Source organism: Homarus americanus, unplaced genomic scaffold (assembly GCF_018991925.1).
Source record: "Homarus americanus isolate GMGI-L3 unplaced genomic scaffold, GMGI_Hamer_2.0 scaffold38393, whole genome shotgun sequence".
NCBI lineage: Eukaryota > Metazoa > Arthropoda > Malacostraca > Decapoda > Nephropidae > Homarus > Homarus americanus.
This window is the reverse complement of record NW_024719307.1, coordinates 1,248,911-1,272,246: the sequence shown is the minus strand read 5'-3', so window position 1 is coordinate 1,272,246 and position 23,336 is coordinate 1,248,911. Positions and strand designations below refer to the sequence as shown.

Below are 23,336 nucleotides of genomic sequence, written 5' to 3'. Positions count from 1 at the left end.
TCTATTAGGTTCTATGCATTATCGTGTTAATTTATGTGTTGAACTTACCTTAATATTGAGGTTGATATACATCAGCAATGGCGAGGAGGAATTCGTGGAAACGTTCACCATAATTAATAGGAAACTTCTCTTGAAGAGGGATTCAGCGAGGTAAACAACAAAATTGGCGCCGGGAGGAGAATTGTCAAGTGGGATAGTGTAAAAGAAAAAAAAATTACTTAAAACCATAATAGAAGGTTGTCGTTTCTTTTAATATACTTAAAATTATCAAAACAACAAGTACAGCAAAAATAAAGAAAATCAACAAACAACTTCTGGTAGTAGCCGTTATTTTCTACACTTTCCCCCGAACTTGTAATACTCATTGAATATATTATAAGGTGGTGGTTGTCCAGCCACTGCCACCCATCATTACCTGATCAGGCTCAAGTTTCATAACTCGTTCGTTGTTTGGTGTATTTACAACTAAAGGCACAACTAGCTTTTTTGCGTGAATTTCTTGTATAAATTGTCCTAAATATGGTTATTTTTCTGAGGGCGCCGTCACACGTCCGCCAACTGTAAAGTTCCGTGGGCACTCCTAATGTAAACAAACATATCAGATGTATTTAGGAATGTTAACTTAAAAAAAATGCACACTTAAGAAAGTTATTGAAAATACGATACAGAATACCTTTTAAATTTAAATGTAGTTATTTTACGTGGCTCGATAATTTATTTTATATAACTATCCTCATTTTTTACACTGAATCTTGACTGAAAATTGGCGCAGCGTGATCCGCGATACGCTTCAGAAGAGATGACAACTCGTGAAGAAGTTTTTTCAATAGATGTCATTTTCTGTTTTTTTTGAACCCACAGAAAAAGAGCGAGTTGGCGCAAAAAGTACTAGTGACGTTACCTTGACTCTTCACATTAACGTCTTTATCACAAACGAGCGTAAATATGAAGGGTAACGCATTTTTCTGAGCATCTTACTACTACTACTAACATTATTCCATTGTAGATAAAATTAATGTTTGGTCTAACTCTTGCTGACACACACACACAGCTGAGAAGATACATTAAATAAGAACAACAATGACAAGTGTGTGAGGACAAAAGGTGCCGGATCAGTGACCACACCTCTACTCGCTACCGTCTGCCAGCAAATTGTGGATAATATTCTCGCTCTGGCTACACACATCATCCAGATATAATGAATATGGTAACAGCAAAACTCTATGGATTAATTGATGATTAGATACTCCAGTTTATTTCACCTGATGATTTGGTTATGTTAGATTAGGTTAGCGTTAAGGTGTTTAATCATCAGATGAAATAAGCCACCCCAGCTTATTTCATGTAATTCAAACATGTCAGTTACTAACCGCTCCCAGCCACGACACTCGTCAAAGTCACCTCCAATTCTCTTGTAATTCATTGCAGCTCCATATTGATTATATGAGACATTCCAGGCGAGTATCACATAACAAAGTGGCTTGAGATGTATTCATTACACTTGTTTCACACAAAAAATGACTCGACAATAAATGTTGTTTCTGTCGTTGTCTGTTTTCGTCACTATCTATTTCACGTCAGGATCACATCGTTTAAACACTATATAACACATCACACTTCCCGGAGCACCTCTGTGACCACACTACTCATGGGGCGGCCGTACACAACTCACCCACCTACCACCAGTAGTTGAACAGTGAGGGTAATAAGTTGTTACAGTTGTAGTACATAGTTGGGGAGTTTGAGAGGTCGTTCTCTCTTGACAACAATGAGCCTCTTCCACATTATAGCGTGTTTCAAGGTAAGGATAACCACCCTAACGCTAACATGACCAAACCTAACGCCACCCTAACCTAATCCCCAGGAGCTATAGGGTATTTAATAATCAAGTGAAATATGATAGGGGATGAATCTTCAGGTGATCCATAAGTTACCACCTGTGAAGTTGATTAATGAATAGCAAATAAGCTTCAAGACGCCTAATAATCCAAGACAAATACATAGTTTAAAATTTACACCTTGGTTGATCTACCGGGGGGATGGATATAAGTAAATATTAGGTTAACTTATACTTCCTGATCCTTTTATTTCTCTAACCAGATTTACACAACACTTAATTGACACACTTTCTTGACCAAGGAGATCTGCCGCACATCCTCAAACTTTTATGTGAATCACCTGGTAGGTTAGGTTACATAGCATTAAAGTAGGTTAATTTTAGCGGAGGGGGGGAGGGGCTGGTCAGACAAAAACATTATTATCCAATCAAAGTCGCCAGTAGAGGTTATTGGGTCCGCCGCGTTGATTCCTGAAGGTACACCGAGCGTTAGGGAGTATCAAGCATTTGTCAACCTCGCCCTGAATTCGAGGAAGAGACTACACGACCCAGGGAGACAGTGTAATAAACATAACTGAGAGATAGTGTCGTTTCAGTTATTAATGTGGCCGTTGGTTGCGTCATGGTGGTGCTGGAGGTAGTGGTGTTGGTGGAGGGAGGTAGTGGTGTTGGTGAAGGGAGGTAGTGGTGTTGGTGGAGGGAGATAGTGGTGTTGGTGGAGGTGGTAGGTAGTGGTGTTGGTGGAGGTGGGAGATAGTGGTGTTGGTGGGAGATAGGAGTGGTGTTGGTGGAGGTGGGAGATAGTGGTGTTGGTGGAGGTGGGAGATAGTGGTGGAGGTGGAGGAGGTAGTGGTATTGGTGTTAGTGGAGGTAGGACGGTTACCACCACCATGCCGCCGCTGTTGACACCCCCACAGCGGCTGAGGAAGATAAATAATATAAACAGACATTATTTACCACTCCGCAATATGTCACCGTCTATTAAACGATTTTTTAGTAAGATAACTTTCCACCATTGACAGTTTGCTCATTATCTTACAATATTACAGTAATTATTTCTGGGGAAACATTTAAATAATATATTACACGGCCAATTTCCTGTCCTAACATATTATGATCAGGCTGCAGTTAATGGCTCGTCCCGATTAAAAAAAAATCGTTACAATTATTCCTCGTAAATTGTGTTGTAATAATTAACTCAAGTAAAACAAATACAACGACTACAATCTTCTGACAAATATTCTCTTCGCTAATTTTATTTTTAAAGTGGTGTTAAGTGAAGGAATCTACAGCTTCTTCCTCCAGCTTATTTCATCTGATTATTTATTAAACACCCTAACATAGGTTAAGTTAAGTTAGAGTAGCTTAGATTAGTTAGGTATGAGGGTAAGGTAGGTTAGGATAGGGTTAAGTTAGGATCAGGAGTCGTAATTGTTCAGGTGATCCAATAAAAGTTAAGTGAAGAGTGAAAAATATATGTTTATGGAAGCCACGACACACACACACACACACAGTTACCACTAACCAGGATATACAGGAGTGTGACTGCCGTGTTGACTGTGTCTGAGCTGACGACTGTTGCTGACTGTGATGACATAACCAGCAGTGGTGGGCGGACCTTCCATCCCTGCTGCCGTGTTGACTGTGTCTGAGCTGACGACTGTTGCTGACTGTGATGACATAACCAGCAGTGGTGGGCGGACCTTCCATCCCTGCAGAGTCGTGGTGATATCCTCAGCGGCGCCCACACTCCTCCTCCCTGGCTGATGGTGTTGTTATAGTGAATGGATCACATGAAGATTAGACACCCCCAGCTTATTAAGAAGGTATGGATCACATGAAGATTAGACACCCCAGCTTATTTCACCAGCTTAAGCACCCTAACGCTACTTGAGTTAGGTTAAGTTAGATTAGGGTAACTTACACATTAGTGTATTCAATCATATGAAATAATCTGGGGTGCTTGATCTTCAGGTGAGCCTTAAGAATATTTTACTGCACTTCAATAATTAATGTCTTATAATCGCGTATATAAGATCAGTAAGTACATAAGTCATCAATAATTAATAAGACATAGTGTACTCCCCCTTGTGTGTATGTATGTATGTATGTATGTATGTATGTGTGTGTGTGTGTCAGGGTCGACTCATCCATTGACAGATCTCCAGAGTGTTTAACCTCTCACTGTACATAACTGATGATAACAACTAGATAAATGATTACTACCAAGTCAAGTTATATTTTTCACCCAAGTCCTGTTACCTTGTTGTGTGGGTGGGGTTAGGTTAGGTTAGTTTAAGTGAGGTGAGGTTTAATTAGAATAAACTGGATTAGTATTTTATGATGGTTTAAGATAAGTTCGGTTAGATTAAGATTAATATAAGTTAGGTTTAGTTATTTATGTTGGATAAAGTGATGTTATGGTAACTTAAGATTGGGTTAGGTTAGTTTGTTTTTATTAAAGTGAGTTAAATTATATTGTGTTTAACTAGATGAAGTTAGTTTAGGTTAATTTAGGTTAGGTTAAGTTAAGGTAGGTTAGGTTAAGTTAATACATTATCCCGCCACAGTTTCAGAACACTGTGGCAGAAGGTCAACACACTCACCCAGGGCCAACACCAGCCGTCACGCACACCCATAAAACCCAGACGCCATATCTAGTAGGTTACCCCCCCCCTACACAACCACACCACAGCTACCCCCCCATACACACACAGACACACCCCATTCAACATACACTCAACCACCACATACACAGCCACACCCTAACCACCATACACAAACAACCCATTAAGCCATTACTATACCTGTACCCACACACACAGACACAGCAAAGGTTGAAATAATACACAAAGAATAATTCACCTCAACAGTTTCTTTATTTCTCAACAATATTACAGCACACACATACACGCACAGACACACACACACACACACAGACACATATATACGTGAACACAGCCAACATATCGTGGAATGTGTAGTAGTAATGATGGTAGTAATAGAAGTAGTGGTAGTAGATGACCCCTATAACCTTGTTGGTCTCACGCTAACTACCACCACTACCACTATAATAAACATACTGTACAGATAAATGGATTCTTCTTCTATCGTTCAATAAACTTTAGGAAATAACACAGGCACTGATACACACTTGGGGGAATCAAATGACCTTTAACCTTAGAAAAATCAATAATTATTATTTTTTACTCCCGTTAGAATTATTATTACTTCTACAACTACTTTTTACTACTATAAGACTTTTAAGTGTGTTGTGACTACCGTTTTAAACAACTTAATACTTGTTTGTCTTGTTTAAGTAAGGGATATGTGTATTTCTTAAGTGGTTATGTTTGACTCAATGTAGGAATAAGTTTTGTCGTTTCTGGAGACCATAATATATTGTTAAGTAAATACACGACGCGGGAGAGATGGCAAATGATGATGATGATGATGATATGATGATGATGATATGATGACGATGATGATGATAATAACTAAACAACAGTAAAAATAAAATAATAAGAGTGACATAATATCAACTTCAAATATTTCTTTTTCACAGTACAGTCTCATCATTACAGTACAATCAGTCACTCATCATTACAGTACAGTCAGTCACTCATCATTACAGTACAATCAGTCACTCATCATTACAGTACAGTCAGTCACTCATCATTACAGTACAGTCACTCATCATTACAGTACAGTCACTCATCATTACAGAACAGTCACTCATCATTACAATAGTCACACAGGCAATTAAATCTTCCTCTCTGTCATAGTACATCTTAATCATACTTTAAAATTAATATCACTTATTCATTTTAATTTTACTAGCAATAATATATATCTATGTCAATTTTATATAATATTATAATACAACACACAAGGTAATATCAAGATCACCTGAAGATTCGGCTCCCTATCGCTAATTGAGGGTTAGGTTAGGTTATTTTACATGAAAATTAACGAACCTAACTTAACCTAATCATTGCAGGTAGTCTTAGGGTGGTTAATCTTCAGGTGAAATAAGCTTGGGTGAGTCTTCAGGTGATCTGTCTTGACGTCTAGTTTCAGGGTTCACACTGGTCTGGTAAAGGAATTTTTCTATAACTTTTTTCCCCACACTTTTTCATACCACAGGTCGACATTTTTCTGAGGGTCAAAACTTTCTTCTTCCACAGGTGAAAAGTTTCTTCCATTTCAAAACTTTCTTTCAAGATCTCAAACTGTCTTCCACATTTGAAAACTTTCTCTTAAAACTTTCTTACACAGAACAGAATTTTCTCCCATATGCTAAATATGCCAATATATTCCATAACTAAAACCATATTATCATTATCAAAACAAGAGTAATTAAAAGACACATTAAGTATATACTAAATCAATTACTGTACAATCACATAATTACTATAGATCTTACATAAGTTATACACATATTTACATGTACAAAAAATGTTCTTGTGTGAAAAAAAAAAAAAATTAAACTGTACAATAAATTTTTCACAGCTTAAATTATTGTATTTTTTATAAACTCATTACTATATATACACGGTTAGTAATAAGAAAATATTGTCGTTATTGTTGTAGTTTTCACGCCATAGTTGATTAGTATTTGATAGGTTGGTTGCAATCACCCACATAGGCAATTGCACCACCATGTTTTTCTTCTCAAATTTAATGTAGTTTGTTTTTAAATCTATCTGGTTACCTATAAAAATAATGTGTATCTTATATATGAAAAAAAGTGGTGGACTACCAACCAATTTAACACAGTGACTGATTAACTTTTATGCCTGATTTTGGTTACTAAATAAACCAAAATAGGAAAGGAATTTATTTGAATGTGAATTAAATGAGCGTTTTTTTCTTTCAATAACCTCAAGGACAAAAAAAAATGACTTCTGATACTTCAATTGAATTTCCCTAAACTGTTTTTCCCCAAATGTAAAACAAACCTCTACTTTCCGGGTGTTGGAAGAGGTAAAAGCTTCAATTACCATACCAGTACAGTATTCAAGACCTTAACAACACCCGTGTGAACCCTGCAGTAGGAGAACACATACTCAGGGGGTTAGTGTTACCTTCCTCTCATCCCTTATACACACTGCTGACAGACTAGGAACACACTGTACCATGGAACAACACAAAATAAACCACACACTTTGGCACAGGGAACTAAAACCCATTAACTCTCGGCTTTACAACACTTTACAGCGATCAGTCTCTTGAGTACAGTGTATCTCGAGGCTCATACTCGCCCTAAAGAAAAATTTACAGTAATTTTATTCTATATGGAATTATTATAAACATAAACAATGGGGAATGTTGCAGTTTCCAGCAACAAACACGCACGCACGTACACACAGATAACGTAAAGACATCCTCAGGAACCTCGGTGGAGTCAGGAGGATGATAGCTACTAGAGGCGGCAGGCAGGCAGGCAGGTAGGTAAGTCCTCTCTTGTATGGGTGTGAGTGTTGGTCGGCGTTCCCGGACACCTCCCATGAATAACTCAAGGAAGAGGGGAAGGGCGTGGGAGGTCGTGCAGGCGTCCCTCTACTCGCAGCAGGAGGAGGTCGTGCAGGCGTCCCTCTACTCGCAGCAGGAGGAGGTCGTGCAGGCGTCCCTCTACTCGCAGCAGGAGAAGGTCGTGCAGGCGTCCCTCTACTCGTAGCAGAAGGAGGTCGCGCAGGCGTCCCTCTACTCGTAGCAGAAGGGTATGGAGGTGAAAGGGAGGATGGGCGACTTGGACTCGATTTCGATGGCCGTCTGGAGACAGTTGCTCGACGTCTCCAGCTGTCCTAGACTCACCAGCACCTCACCCATTGTCTCCCTGCGAACACACAAACAAGAGTACAGGTTAACTGTCTGGTACAGGTAATGTAAAAGTATCTGCCACGGTGTCATGGGTTGCGTCAGGCCTACTCACGCAACACTACTCTGTCATCACTATTTCATTAGTGGGTATGTGAACCAGGCTATGGGGGGGGCGACTGAGACTGCGTTGCATTGTTCATCGTGTCTCACGCCCCAAAACCACATTTCAGCCATTAGGCCTAGACCATGGGTTAGTCAAGACCTCCTCCTCCTCGTCCTGTGAACTGTCAGTGACAAGAGACTGTGTGTGTCACCCCAATGTTTGTTATTCCCCGTGGAAAGAAGATCATGTGTGAAGGCCTGGTTGCAATAGGAGCGATCCAGGCTGGCCTAGTGAACCAAAGAGGTTATATTCCCCAGTAAAGTGAATGTGTCACTTGAGGAATTAAGGCTCTGTTAAGTCATATCCATAGTAGATTAATTAAATTTGTCCCCAGGTTGCAAATTCCCTCTTTACAAGATTAATTTTACTACAGCGTGAATGTGAGTGACTCATATCTATGCAAATTGTAAATCATTGTATGGAAGCTTGACAAATAAATGTAAATGAAATTATCTGCCCGTATCTGTGATCCTATCTTAATATTACTAAAGGTAATGACTGATTGGTTATGACAAAGTATAACCAATAACTTAGATGGATGTTGGAAATTAATAGAACTCATTAAAACATCATTTATCAAGTATAAATCATGGAATGTCGAGTGAACTTCTGCGTAGATACACCATAATCTGCTGTAAGTAACCAGTGTGAAGGTATCGAACTCTACGGTAAGAAATAAGAAACCCATATATCCATCCTTGCAGTAATCCGACACACATGGTAAGGGAGGGGTGTGTGTGGGTGTGTACGGGGAGTGGTCGTGTGGGTGTGTACGGGGAGTGGTCGTGTGGGTGGGTAGACGACACAGTGACCCACATAGATAAAATCCTCGTTAAGTTCACAGTGGTGGTCTGTATTACTGAGGAGGAGGAGGAGGAATGCTGGACACACACACACACAGGTGATTCGTTCATATGTGTTACAGTGAGTAGCCAACACAGTACTTGCTTTCACCACTACATCCTGTGTGTCTGTGTACTGTGTGTTTGGTGGGGTGGGGGGGAGGGGGGGCGACAGCTAGCTCAGGCCCTTTATGGTGATCAATATGTGCCTTAATTACACACTATGTGCCCGCCCTCATCATCTATATTACCCACACTGTGTTACCCCGTGTTATCTCTCTCTCTCTCTCTCTACGTCACCCTGCACCACCTCATCTCACCAACCACTTAAATATTCTCTACCATCACCATTCAAGGTTAGGTTAGGTTGAGTTACGTTAGGTTACGCCAATTTAGGTTGGGGCCCATTAAGACTGGGGCCTACTAGTACCAGGGTCCATCTGGTCAGACATCGCACGTAACAGGTGAGCTGGCTGTCGCCCCACTAACTGTCACATGACACACACACACACACACACACACACACACACACACACACACACGTACGTACGTTTACAAGTGAGCCACACATATCAACCGGACAAATGAAAATGTCATCAATGAAGTTAAGGGGCGGTTCTCTGCTGACGAAGGGAAGAGGAGGAGGAGGAAGGAAGAAGAAGAGGACAGGAGGAGGAAGAAGAAAATGAAGAGGACAGGAGGAGGAGGAGGAAGAAGAAAATGAAGAGGGGAAGCAGGAGGCACAACCCAATCACCAACACACCTGGTGACCTGAGAGGCGAATATCTGTAGGAGGCGACAACCCTTCATCTCTCCTCCCCTTAACTCCCTCTTCCCCCCCCTTCCTTCTCACCCATTCCTCTCTCTTCCCTCTCACCCATTCCTCCCACTTCCCCCCTCGCTCATTCCTCCCCCATTCCTCCCCCTCCCCCCTCCTTCCCTCTCCATGTACTCTGTGGTGGTGGTGATGGCACTCCAACACCAACCCCCCCCACTCCACCTTCACCTCCAAGATAAAACAATTGATAGTCTTCCCTCCCTCCCCCCTCTCTCTCTCCCTCCCTCCCTCACTCTCCCTCTCTGGCTCCTTCAACTCCTCCCTGAAGCGGCGGGAGAGAGTGGAGGTACTGAGGGGTGAGGGAGGGTGATAGGGAGGGAGAGGGAAGAGAGTGAGGGGATGGAAGATGGGAAGAATTAGAACAAGGGGGGAGAAGAAAAAAAGGAAGGGAGAGGGGGGAGGGTGGAGAAGAAGTGAGAGTGGGGTGAGAGGTTGGGGGGAAGAGAGTGGTACTTGTGACACGCTCGAGAACCACCACCAATCTTACCTTATTTATGTAAATCACTTTACACACACCCGACGGAGCTGACTCGAGCCGCCCCCCCTGCTGATGACTGGGGGTGTCAAGTGTCTTTCTCCTTCTCATCTACCACTGAGGGTTTTGTGAGAGAGAGAGAGAGAGAGAGAGAGAGAGAGATTCATTATTAAATGCACCAGTGATGACTCTCCCAAGCCATCACAGCGCGTGTCGTCTAGTTTACGATCTGCCTCTCCCTCTTGGCCGCAGTCCAGTGTGTGGGTCCTGCCAGGAGGTGCCTCTGCTCGTGCCAAGGGCAGAGGAGTCCTGGGTAGCTGGAATCCTCTAACAGGGAACCGGGCTACTTAGGGTGGGACGGGGGCCAGGGGGTGGGACGGAGGCCAGGGGGTGGTGCGTAGGGCCAGGTGGGACGGGGGCCAGGGGTGGGACCAGGGGGTGGGACGGGGGCCAGGGGTGGTGTGGGGGGGCACAGGGGTAGGACGGGGCCATGGGTGGACGGGCGCCAGGGCCAGGGGGTGGTACACCAGGGGTGGTGCGGGGCCATGGGGTGGTACAAGGGCCAGGGGTGCTAAGGCCTGGGGGTAGGACACGGGGCGGGGGTGGTACAAGGGGACAGGGGGTGTTACGTGGGGTGGACTAATTGTTTACAGAAGACTCGGTGATCTACAGGATGACGGTTGGTTGGCTGGCTACAGGAACCCATAAATGAATGTCAAACAGGAGAGATTGTTTATAGGAACTGACTGTAGTGACCACAACGGCCTGCTGTTTTAGATAGACGAAGACTGACAGTTTTTAGAAGCTGACAGTCTATAGATCACGACTGATTAACTCACTCCCAACAAGGAAAAGACAATGAAAAGCGACTGACTGATTACAAGGGACACCATCACTGACAGTGTCTCAGGATGGAGAGACCCGGACGAGAACCAGAGAGGCAGGATTAAAAAGATGTTTACAGGGCTTTCGGGCAAGATTATTTCCCGCGAAAACGACCCGGCGCGCTGATTGGCTGACAGAGCCGATCAATTGGTGCCAAAATGCATCCTCGTTGGTGACTGGCTGAGAGACAGAGCATCTGGCGCGCGTTTGATGAGTGAGGTAATGCTGACATTATTCGTGAGTGGCGGTCCAAGGAGCCAATGAGGAGGGTAATTGGCAGTTGTAATGACCAATGAAATGGTTGACAGCTCGTTCACTGATGCTGGCGAGGCTAGTTTTGTCCCCTCGTAAAGCATTACTTGAGGGCGGGGTCCTCAGTTACGCTGCTGGTGTTAATATCCCGGAGTGAGATGGTGATACACTGGACTGAGACATGTTGTGACTCCAGGCCTAACAGACCTCTAATTCAACCTAACCACTAAACTGTCCTAAGGGGCCCAAGACGAGCGAGGAATCAGGAGCGAGCGACAAGTTAACTCGTGACACTCAGCGTCAGGGATGATGTAAATTGTTCTCTATCAGAGAGCGGGTGACAGTCAATAGTTCTCTGTCAGTGAGTGTAATGGTCAGTATACTTGCTTCACAAGCGAGTAGATCCGGGTTCGATCCCCGGGCAAGTTTCTTTACGCCATTTGCCACTGTCTACCTAGCATTAATTGGGGACCTGGATGATAATCGATTTGCGGAATGTGCTCGGGGTAATGGTTAGCCAGTGCAGTTGACGAGTTGTCCGGTCTTCTTGGATTAGTCGTTGGTACTGGGTGTGGTTGTTGTGTTGGCCGTAGCTTCTACACCTTAAGCAAATGAACATCTAGGTGGCCCTAGTGCCGGCCATCCTCGAACAAGAGGAGCAACCATTACTATATATGTGTGTGTGTGTGTGTGTGTGTATGTGTGTGTGAAGACGTCCACGGTGTGTCTGCGGGCCAAATAATCGGTGCCATACTAACCCACACATCACTGTCAGCCGGTAAGGTTGTGGCAGGTCAGTGGTGGTGGTGGGGGGGGGGCTGAAGTGTCACTTGCATTGTTCCGAACCTCAAAACTTTTCACCTCTTCCTCCACCACACCCAGATAAGAGGAGGGTCCAGGAGAAGAGGGTACTGGAGGAAGAGGAGGAGAAGGGCGGGTAGCAGCAGGGGCGGGGCAGCGGATGGGAGGCAGGAAAGTGAAGATAAAGGCAGCTGGCCCACCTCCAGGCAATCAAGGCGGGTCGTCCGTCTCTCCTGCCGGCGGCCACAGCCAAGGTCACCTGACAGAGGGAGGGTCACGGGGCCGGCTCATCTTACCCTCCCACAAGTGACCTGGGGTTGGGGGGTGGCGAGCGACGTATGTGCTCTTTACACACTGATATATACACACACACACACACATACACTGATATATACACACACATACACTCACCCTGACGTCTAAGATATACATAGGCTCATCCCAGGATCCAATACACACACACACACACATACACACACACATTCACTAGTGATGTATCGAATTATCAGGCCGACTATCGGATAAAATACATCTAGATAATATAATATATGATGACCTCTGTATACATATAGGGTCAATCACCTGTAATATCTCAAGTAACTTACACGGTCATTAACCTCTCCTTACCTGTATTACTGTCCACGACCAACTGACCTGACCTAACCTAACCTAACCTTTCCTTACCGGTATTACTGTCCACGACCAACTGACCTGACCTGACCTGACCTGACCTGACCTGAACTAACCTTGTTTGGTATATAAGCTGAAAAAATAGTTAATTCCTTACCAAAGTTAAATATTTTGGTCAAGTTACGAGAATTGTTTTGTTTGGGTTGGCTTAGGACCCGAGAGTGTTAGATAAAAGCAGAGGCAGTATCACTCACGGCCTCTAATGACTCCCACATCCCTAAGTTTATCACCATTCACCTTTTTAACTAAATAACTCGCCACTAGAAACTACAACCAACACGAAAAAAAAACCCCCAGAAAAATCACCAAATATTTACACACCTACGTTTCATACATACATACGGATAAATAACTCCATAAAGATGATCAATTACCTCCATAGTTACTGAGTCATAACACATGCTACTTTGGGGGGTGTGGAGGGTGGAGGGGGTTTACAGAAGAATGTGAATAAACTCTACTGAATATCCATGAAATATCCACTGTTGTTTGTTTAGTAGTAATTAGGCAACATCCAGGTATACAGGTTCGGTACTGTGAACAATATTTACATTTGCTAGTAAATAAATAGTACTAGCAAAACTGGGTATTTATTTCATACTCCCTAGGTAACTGTAACGTGAAATATCTATCTATCACCTGGCAATTGTGACGTAAGGTGTGGCAACTGTGACGTAAGGTGTGGCAACTATGACGTAAGGTATGCCCATCATCTGCTGCCAACTGAGACGCAATGTATGGGAACTGTGATGCAAGATACGACAACTGTGACGCAAAGACATACCCGTCACCTGCCAACTGTGACGCAATATACAGCAACTGGTGACGCAGACTATGGCAACCCTTCAGAGAGGCAGCGTAGTAAAGTAAGGTCAGGGTGTGGCATCTTTGTGGTGGGCGTGGCAACTTTGTGGCGGGTGTGACTCGTTGCCATCGCCGCCCACGTCACCCAAGTTGGCCGGGGTTGGAATCATTCCCACGTTCCCGGGAATTACCGCCGTGATCAAGCCAATTACGTGTCGTCGGGGATTCCAAGGCCTCTCTCGTCAACCCACTTCTTCCTCCTCTTCCTAACCAAAATCTTCCTCCTCCTCCTCCTGATCATCACATTCTTCTTCCTGTTCATCATTTCCCCCCTCTTCCTCCTCCTCTTCACCTTCCTCTTCCTCCTCTTCATCACCTTCCTCCTCCTCTTCTTGCATTCTCTACATCACTCAAACAATTACACAGGTACAACTACAACCTCAGGTACAGGTATGGTACAGTGGCACTAATAACAGTACATGACCTAAATCTAACATAACCAACCCCTAATCTAACCCCTAACCTTCCCTAATTAACACTTAAATCAACCGAGAGAGAGAGAGAGAGAGAGAGAGAGAGAGAGAGAGAGAGAGAGAGAGAGAGCCACCATCCCCTCACTCGTCGTCACTGCCAAAGTCGTAGTGCTTATAACAGCAGGATTAGAACGAAGAGCCTCAAGGGCGTCTCACAGGGACCAAATATGTACATGTCTACCTGTCTCTCTACCTGTCTTCCTGCATCACTCTACCTGTCTACCTGTGTTACTCTACCTGTGAACCTGTCTCATTCTACCTGCCCACCTGTATATTTTACTTGACTACCTGTGCAAACATCTGTACCTGTCTAGTGTCTACCCGTACCACTCTACCTTCCTACCTGTACATTTTACCTGTCTATTACCTGTACCACTCTACCTGTGTAGCGTGGTGGCGTTATGACCATAAATGGGGGTGTTACTGTCACTGACCTGGTTTGTATGTTAGTAGTAGGTGCATGAGGACAGTGGCGTGAGGTGTTCGGACAGTGACCTAGTGCACACACACACACACACACACACACACACACACACACACACACACACACACACACACACACACACACACACACACACACACACACACACACACACACACACACACACACACACACACACACACACACACACACACACACACACACACACACACACACACACACACACACACACACACACACACACACACACACACACACACACACACACACACACACACACACACACACACACACACACACACACACACACACACACACACACACACACACACACACACACACACACACACACACACACACACACACACACACACACACACACACACACACACACACACACACACACACCCCTGTCAATGCAGCATCTCGGAAAGCATTTGACATTTTTGTGATCCGACCATAGGGGAGAGAGAGGAGAGGAGGGGAGATAGGGAGGAAGTGGGAAGAGACACCATTTACACATAATTCATACATATTCATATACATTTACACACGCGAGAGGAGGGTGTAGGAAGGGTACAGGCTCTCCCCCCCTCCTTCGCATGTACGTAATGTGTGGTAATTACAGGTAATATTATGAGAACTAATTAGTGCCACAGGTGACGACTCTCCCACGGAGGGGGTGGGGGGGGGTGGCAGGTGTATATGTGTAATAATGCGAGTAGGTGAGATTAGTGGTGGTGGTTTGGTAGTTAGTGGTGGTTGGGTGGTTAGTGGTGGTGATTGGGTAGTTAGTGGTGGTGGTTAAGGTCTCCCCCCATCTCTCCAACTTCCTGAAAGCTTGTATCTACTCCTTCGCCTATCGACCCTCTCTCTCTCTCTCTCTCTCTATTGATGACTTCCTGCATAGTGAATGAATGAGTGAATGAATGAGTGAGTGAGTGAGTGAGTGAATGAATAAGCATTACTACTACTCCTACTAATAACGTATGTCGATTACTACTACTACTACTACTACTACTACTACTACTACATGACGCTTTTGTATGCACGTAATCACCATGTTTGCAAGTGACATTCCATAGTGATCAATACATTACGTGAGAGAGAGAGAGAGAGAGAGACCCACCCTCCCGGAAGACAATAGAGAGATGTGCTACGAGACGACAAACAGGTGTTGGGAGGATGTGTCTAGTGGCGCAACACACACACACTACATCTCCCTCACCTCTTCCTCCCTCTCCACAACCTCCACTCTCCCACCACCCCCCCTCACCCCCTCCTCCCTCCTCTCCCCCTCATCCTCCACCTCCCCCACCACCTCCCTCATCCTCCATTCTCCACCACCTCTCCCTCATCATCCTCCACTCTCCCCCACCACCTCTCCCCCCATCCTCCACTCTCCCCACCACCTCTCCCCATCCTCCACCTCCACCACCTCTCCCCACATCCTCCACCTCCCTTTATCCCTCCACTCCCACCACCCCTTCATCCTCCACTCTCCCCACCACCTCTCCCTCATCCTCCACTCTCCTCCACCACCTCTCCTCATCCTCCACCTCTCCTCATCCTCCACTCTCTCCACCACCTCTCCCTCATCCTCCTCTCTCCCCACCACCTCTCCCCTCATCCTCCTCTCCCTCATCCTCCACCCCTCTTCCTCCACCACCCTCCCTCATCCTCCACTCTCCCCACCACCTCTCCCCATCCTCCACTCTCCTCCACCACCTCTCCCTCATCCTCCACTCTCCCCCCACCACCTCCGCTCATCCTCCTCCCCATCCCCACCCCCTTCCTCCACCACCTCCCTCATCCTCCACTCTCCTCCCACCACCTCTCCTCATCCTCCACTCCCCCCACCCCTCCCATATCCTCCACTCTCCTCCACCACCTCTCCCTCATCCTCCACTCTTCCCCACCACCCTCCCATCCCACTCTCCACCACCTCTCCTCCTCCTCCACTCTCCCCACCCACTCCCCTCCCTCCACCACCTCTCCCTCATCCTCCACTCTCCCCCCCACCCTCTCCTCATCCCCACTCCACCCACCACCTCTCCTCATCCTCCACTCTCCACCACCTCTCCCTCATCCTCCACCACCTCCCCATCCCACTCTCCACCACCTCTCCCCATCCTCCACTCTCCCCCACCATCCTCCCTCATCCTCCACCTCCCATCACCCTCCCTCATCCCCACTATCTCCACCACCTCTCCTCATCCTCCACTCTCCCCCACCTCCCCCCCTCCTCCACCTCTCTCCCTCATCCTCCACTCTCCCCACCACCTCTCCCCATCCCTCCACCTCCCCCACCACCTCTCCCCATCCCCCACTCTCCTCCACCACCTCTCCCTCATCCTCCACTCTCCCCACCACCCTCCCCATCCTCCACTCCTCCCCACCACCTCTCCCTCATCCTCCACCTCACCCTCCCTCTCATCCTTCACTCTCCCCCCACCATCTCCCCTCATCCCTCCACCACCCTCATCCTCCCTCCACTCTCCCACCACCTCCCTCATCCTTCTACTCTCCCCACCACCCTCTCCCTCATCCTCCACACCTCTCCCTCATCCTTCACTCTCCCCACCACCTCCCCATCCTCCACCACCTCCCCATCCTCCACCTCCTCCACCACCACTCCCTCATCCTCCACTCTCCCCACCACCTCTCCTCATCCTCCACCACCTCCCTCATCCTCCACACCCCCCCACCACCCTCCCTATCCTCCACACCCCCACCACCTCTCCTCATCCTCCCTCTCCCCCACCACCTCCTCATCCTCCACCACCTCCCTCATCCTCCACACCCCCCACCACCTCTCCCTCATCCCCACTCTCCCCCATCCTCCACCACCTCTCCTCATCCTCCTCACTCCCCACCACTCTCCCTCATCCTCCACTTCCCCACCACCTCCCTCATCCTCCACCACCTCCCTCATCCTCCACATCCCCAACCATCTCCCTCATCCTCCACCTCCCCCACCACCCCCATCCTCCACCTCCCCCACCACCTCTCCCTCATCCTCCACACCCCCCCCAACCACCTCTCCCCATCCCCTCCACACTCCCCTCCACCACCTCTCCCCATCCTCCACCTCCCCCACCACCTCTCCCTCATCCTCCTCCACTCTCCCCACCACCTCTCCCTCATCCTCCACCACCTCCCTCATCCTCCACACTCCCCACCACCTCTCCCTCATCCTCCACTCTCCCCACCACCTCATCCTCCACTCTCCCCACCACCTCCCCATCCTCCACCACCTCCCCTCATTCTCCACACCCCCCCACCCTCATCCTCGGCAATAATAAACAAGAGTCATACTTGTAGTGGTTAGAGATCCTGGTGGGTCCTCGAGGGTGACTGTTGGTGATGGTGTCCTCGAGACACACACACACACACACACACACACAAAGGCTCTTACCTCTCCTCTCTCTCCTTTCCTCACCTCTTCCTTCCTCCCTCTGTCTCCTTCTTTCCTTTTATTGTTCCTTACTTTTCCTCTCTTCCTTCGTTCCTTCCTCTGTCTCCCTCTTCCTTCTCTCCCTGGTACTCCCTCACTACCTAAAACATTGCTTTTAGGAATCTCTCTCTCTCCTGACCGACTCTATTCCTGGAGTAACAAGACTACGTAATTCTCCTCCTCCCTCAGGCTAGTGGGTGCCGCACCACCACCATCACTACCACCACTTACCACCATCATCACCATTACCACCATCACTACCACCACTTACCACCATCATCACCATTAGTACCATTACCACCATCACTAAACGACTATCACCATCAGCACTGTCACCACTAACACCATCAGCACCACTCACCACCACCAACACCACCACCACTAGCACAGCATCTCCTTTAACTCTCACCCCTGCCACACTCCTCACCACTCCTCCCCCCCCCCCACTCTTCTCGCCTCCCAGTGTTGGAGGCAGAAAGGCACGAGCTGAAGAGGACATATAGGTTCTATACCACCTCTTGTTCAATGCATCAACTAACATCTATGATTCATGTAGTTAGGTAGGGTAGGCATGGTAGGGCAGGGGTGAGGGTAGGTAGGTAGGGTGAGTAGGGTTAGAAGAGGTAGGGTGAGGCAGGGTATGGCAGGCAGGGTGTAGGGTGTGTGTAGGTAGGTAGGGGTAGGTGTGAGGTAGGTGTATACAGGGTTAGGTGGGTAGGGCATGTCTACAGCAGCAATAACAACACTACTACCACTACTACTACTGCTACTACTACTGCTACTACTACTACTAGCCATACCTTCGCCGCCATTTTATTGCCTTAAAATTAAATATCCTAATACATCAGAAGCTGTCCTAGCCGTGTTGAGTTAGTTGAGCCGCAGAGCTAATAACAATAACGACACATACTGTTACCAGTTCTCTTTAGTGCTATACAAATTCTCCAGACCATCAGCCTCCTTCCCTCCCTTTGTCCATAGTAACATCCTCCCTCCCTCCTTCCTCACCATCACCATACCTCCTCCTCACCATCACCATACCTCCTCACCATCTACTCCTCACCATCACCTCACCTCACCATCCTCCTCACCACTCACCTACCTCCTCACCATCACCCTACCTCCTCAACATCACCCCTCCTCACCATCACCCTACCTCTCACCATCACCCTACCTCCTCCTCACCATCACCCCCACCCTCCCACCACTAAACGTCTGCCAAGTCCATCAGGAGCTCGTAAAATTCTCACACAGAGACCTGGAGGCCGCCTAGTCCACTACTACTGCTGATGTACACACACACACACACACACACACACACTAGAGGAGAGGGAGAAGGAGGTGTTTATTTTTAACCATAGCATTAAGTGGGCCCCACCCCACTTATCAGACTCCCCATCTCTACTCCCACCTGCTGACGAGGCAGGTAGTCGGTTTGTTCTCTGTGCTCCACACGCCTGATTCTCGCCTCAGGCCTCACGCCCTCACTTTCTCTCACCTACGCCACTCTAATGCCCCACCTGCCTGGCGCCTCACTCCTCTTCAAGTTCTGGAGGACCAAGGATTTTATGGAATGGGGAGAAGGGGATGATCGGGAGGGGGGACGGAGGGAGGGTAGTGGGGGGTGAGAGGAAGGTGGAACGGGGAGAGGGTGGAGTGAGGGCAGAGGGAGGAGTTGAGGAGAGAGAGAGGAAGGGGAGGCTCTGCAGCTCACCCTCGACCAATTCCAAGTATGTATATCTCACACTCGGGGAGGGGAGGGAGGGGGTGAGGTAGGGGGTGAGGTGGGGGTGTTAGGAGCTGTAGGCACTTCCTTGAGGAGTTTCTCTAAGAGTACTCACCTCTGTAGACTCAAGTCCTTCGCTACTTACCTGAGCTAACATGACCAAGATAATTAACTCCAACCTGTACCGTAACTCACGTACCTGGCTAATTCTCCACCGGTACCGCAACTCACGTACCTGGATAATTAGCTCCTTACCTGTACCGTAACTCACGTACAGTACCTGGCTAATTAGCTCCTACCTGTACCGTAATTTAATACCTGCGGAAGAGAAAGAAAATAAGAGTTAAATAATTTGTTGGTTAATGGTAAAACAATATTTATAAACATTCCTACTTTAACCACTATAAACATTCCTACTTTAACCACTATAAACATCCCTACTTTAACCACTATAAACATTCCCACTTTAACCACTATAAACATTCCTACTTTAACCACTATAACCCATTCCACAACCCTCTCCCATACCTTACCCCCCTTTTAACCCCCACCACGCCCAGGTACCAGGTTGCTCCCTCTTCTAATCACGCCTAGAACCCCCACCACCCACCCCTTTAATCGTGGAGGCACTAGAATCCTGGCGTCAAATTACCTTGTTATAAGAAGGAAAGATGGCACTCTTTCTTGTCCCGTTGGTGCACCTAGACTTTTTATTTTATTTTTGTAGAGAAAGGGGTGGTAGAAGAGGGGTGAAAGGTGGTGGAAAGGAGGTGAAAGATGATTAGAGTGGGAGAAGTTCGGAAATTGAAGACATTTAGGAGGAGGTAAGAGAGGGCGGGCTGACTGCCTAGCTAGCTAATAGTGTGTTAGAGTTGTGTCATGGGTCTGACCCTACTGGCGGATGCTGGTCTAGGAGGTTGTCTATTGCCTGGCTGTATAGATCGGGGGGTGGTAAGGGACCTTTAAGATTTGGTAGCTTTTGGGAACCATGTATGGTTGTTGTCGTTATCTGGTGGGAGTCTTTGAAGAGTTCTTGCTCTGATCGTTCTATCTTTTGCCAGACTCTCAGTAGCTGCTGGTTGATGGGTTTTATTCTCAGGTCTCTATGTACCTCGGCTGTGGTTCTGGTGAAGGCAGCCAGGTTATACCCTCCCACTCTAGATACTAACTGACTGACTGACTGACTCACTGACTTGACTGACTCTCTCTCTCTCGATCTATCAAGAGAGATAACGCAAAACTCACAAGACATCGCCCCAGGAAAGGTTGACCCCAGTGGAAATCAATTATTTTTTTAATCAACAGGTAAATGTAGCATCATTATAACACGCGGAGTATACCTAAGCATTTCACTTTGGTCGGGTTGTGTGTGTGTGTGTGTGTGTGTGTGTGTGTGTGTGTGTGTCCAGAGTTATGACAGTCCGGATATTATTGTGGTACTGCAGATGGGAGAGAGGGGTAGGGGGAAGTGTTCCTACCTACCACAACTACTACTACCACCCCACCGCCACCACAACTACCACTACCACCTCACCGCCACCACAACTACCACTACCATCCCCACCGCCACCAACTACTTTCCACCGCCACCACAACTACCACTACCATCCCACTGCCACCACCACCACTACTACCACTACCACCCGTCTACTCCTCATTTAGTGGTGGTGGTGGTAGAAGGAACGCGGGTAGGTGAGTAGTTAGTGTGTCCAGGTGTTCTCATCTGCCACCCACCGACCTAATTAACCTGGGTGGTTCATTATGTGTGTGTGTGTGTGTGTGTGTGTGTGTGTGTGTGTGTGTGTGTGTGTGTGTGTGTGTGTCCTCCATCTCCAACCATACGACCCTTGAAAACAAACACACACACAACACGACAAAAGAGAGAGAGAGAGAGAGAGAGAGAGAGAGAGAGAGAGAGAGAGATTTAATTATTTTAACTGATCTTTTTCCTGATGGCTTTTAAGGGACCGTGGATTATGTCAGAGGTAGTTAGTGTGATGGAATGTGTGTCAGAGGTAGTTAGTGTGATGGGATGTGTGTCAGAGGTAGTTAGTGTGATGGGATGTATTTCAGAGGTAGTTAGTGTGATGGGATGTGTGTCAGAGGTAGTTAGTGTGATGGGATGTGTGTCAGAGGTAGTTATGGATGGGATGTATTTCAGAGGTAGTTAGTGTGATGGGATGTGTGCTCGAGGTAGTTAGTGTGATGGGATGTGTAGTTAGTGTGATGGGATGTGTCAGAGGTAGTTAGTGCCGTGGGGTGTATCATAGGAAAGGAGGGAGGAGGAGGGACTGTAGATGGATGAAGGAAGGAGGCAGATTAGCTTAGTACAACAATACAACTTTTATACCTGGTCACTCATTCCTCTCCCATCCCACCTCACCTCCTCTCTTCCCATCCTCTCCCTCCTCACCTCCCCTTCCCATCCCTCTCCCCTGCCTCCCTTCCCATCCCGCTACCACTGTTATTGTCTCTCCCATAAAACCGGAAACTGGGAGAGAGAGAGAGAGAGAGAGAGAGAGAGAGAGAGAGAGAGAGAGAGAGAGAGAGAGAGAGAGAGAGAGAGAGAGAGAGAGAGTAAGGAGGTATATAGGTGAGGTGAGGGAAAGAAGGTGGTCCAGAATAATGTCGGTTGTGTTCCCCTCAGCCAGTATTATCCCCCCACACACACACTCCACGGTCTTAATGAGAGAACGACAGCCGGAGGACAGACAGACAAAAAGAGATAGACTGGGAGTTGAGGGAGACTAAACACCCCAACCAAGAATAATTCATGTTGGGAGAGATGGAGGGGAGAGAGGAGGGAAGAGATGGAGGGGAGGAAGAGGGGGGAGAGGAGGAGGAAGAGATGGAGGAGAGGAGGAGAAGAGATGGAGGGGAGGAAGAGGGGAGAGGAGGAGGGAAGAGATGGAGGAGGAAGAGGGCTGCAGATTTTCTTAGGACAGTCACTCCTCCCACTCACCCTCCCTGCCCCCACCCCACCCCCACACCACTACTTCCCACTGTCTCCCCCACTGTCACTTTGTCATCAGCGGTCAAAATGACAGGGTGAGGAGGGAATGGCCTGTCATGATTCCAGACAGGAGAGAAGAATTACTGTCATATTCCTTAAAAGTGCTTTGTTTTTGTGACTTGAAATGGCACAGGAACACGCGCGTTACAGCTCCGGTATGACACCTCCACCCTTCGTCAGGCTAAAGTTCATGCCATGCCAAGTCATATGACACCCCTCCCCACCCACCCAACGAACGGAGGAAGGATGAGGGGGATAAGTTGGGAAGGATGGTATGGCAGGTCTCACAGCATCGACCAAGGAATTAGCTATAGGATGAGGCCAGGGTAGCAGGTTGGTTGGGGCTGGGGGTGGGGCGTGGGTGGGTGGTGGCAGGCTGGAAGTGAGCGCCGCCCAACAGCCTCCCTGATAAGGAGTACAGCTTTATACAGGGTTTTGCCGAGGAGGACCAACACACACACACACACACACACACACACACACACACACACACACACACACACACACACACACACAGGAGGAACGGATACAGACAATTAAGACTTCAAATTCGCCTGGAGTCAACTTACTGATTTACAATATTTATATCCGGATTATCTAAAGAATATCCACTCCTGACGCTATCCTAACCTAATCTAACCACATTTAACGCTATCCTATCATATCCTAACCTAACCTAACCACATTTAACGCTATCCTATCATATCCTAACCTAACCTAACCTAACCTAACCTAACCCCCAAAATAGTATCAGT

The 23,336-nt window shown here is 47.1% G+C and overlaps 1 protein-coding gene across 6 annotated transcripts in view; it reads right to left on the bottom strand.

Moving 5' to 3' along the window:
• Window positions 1-4,693: 4,693 nt before the first annotated feature.
• Window positions 4,694-23,336, bottom strand: part of LOC121859996 (tetratricopeptide repeat protein 7B-like) — a 108,124-nt gene continuing 89,481 nt past the window's right edge. For all 6 annotated transcript variants that reach the window (XM_042357001.1, XM_042357004.1, XM_042357006.1 and 3 more), the window contains one exon: window positions 4,694-7,676. In XM_042357001.1, coding sequence (XP_042212935.1) covers window positions 7,544-7,676 — 133 coding nt within the window. In that variant the 3' untranslated portion in view covers window positions 4,694-7,543. The remainder of the gene's footprint in view (window positions 7,677-23,336) is intronic.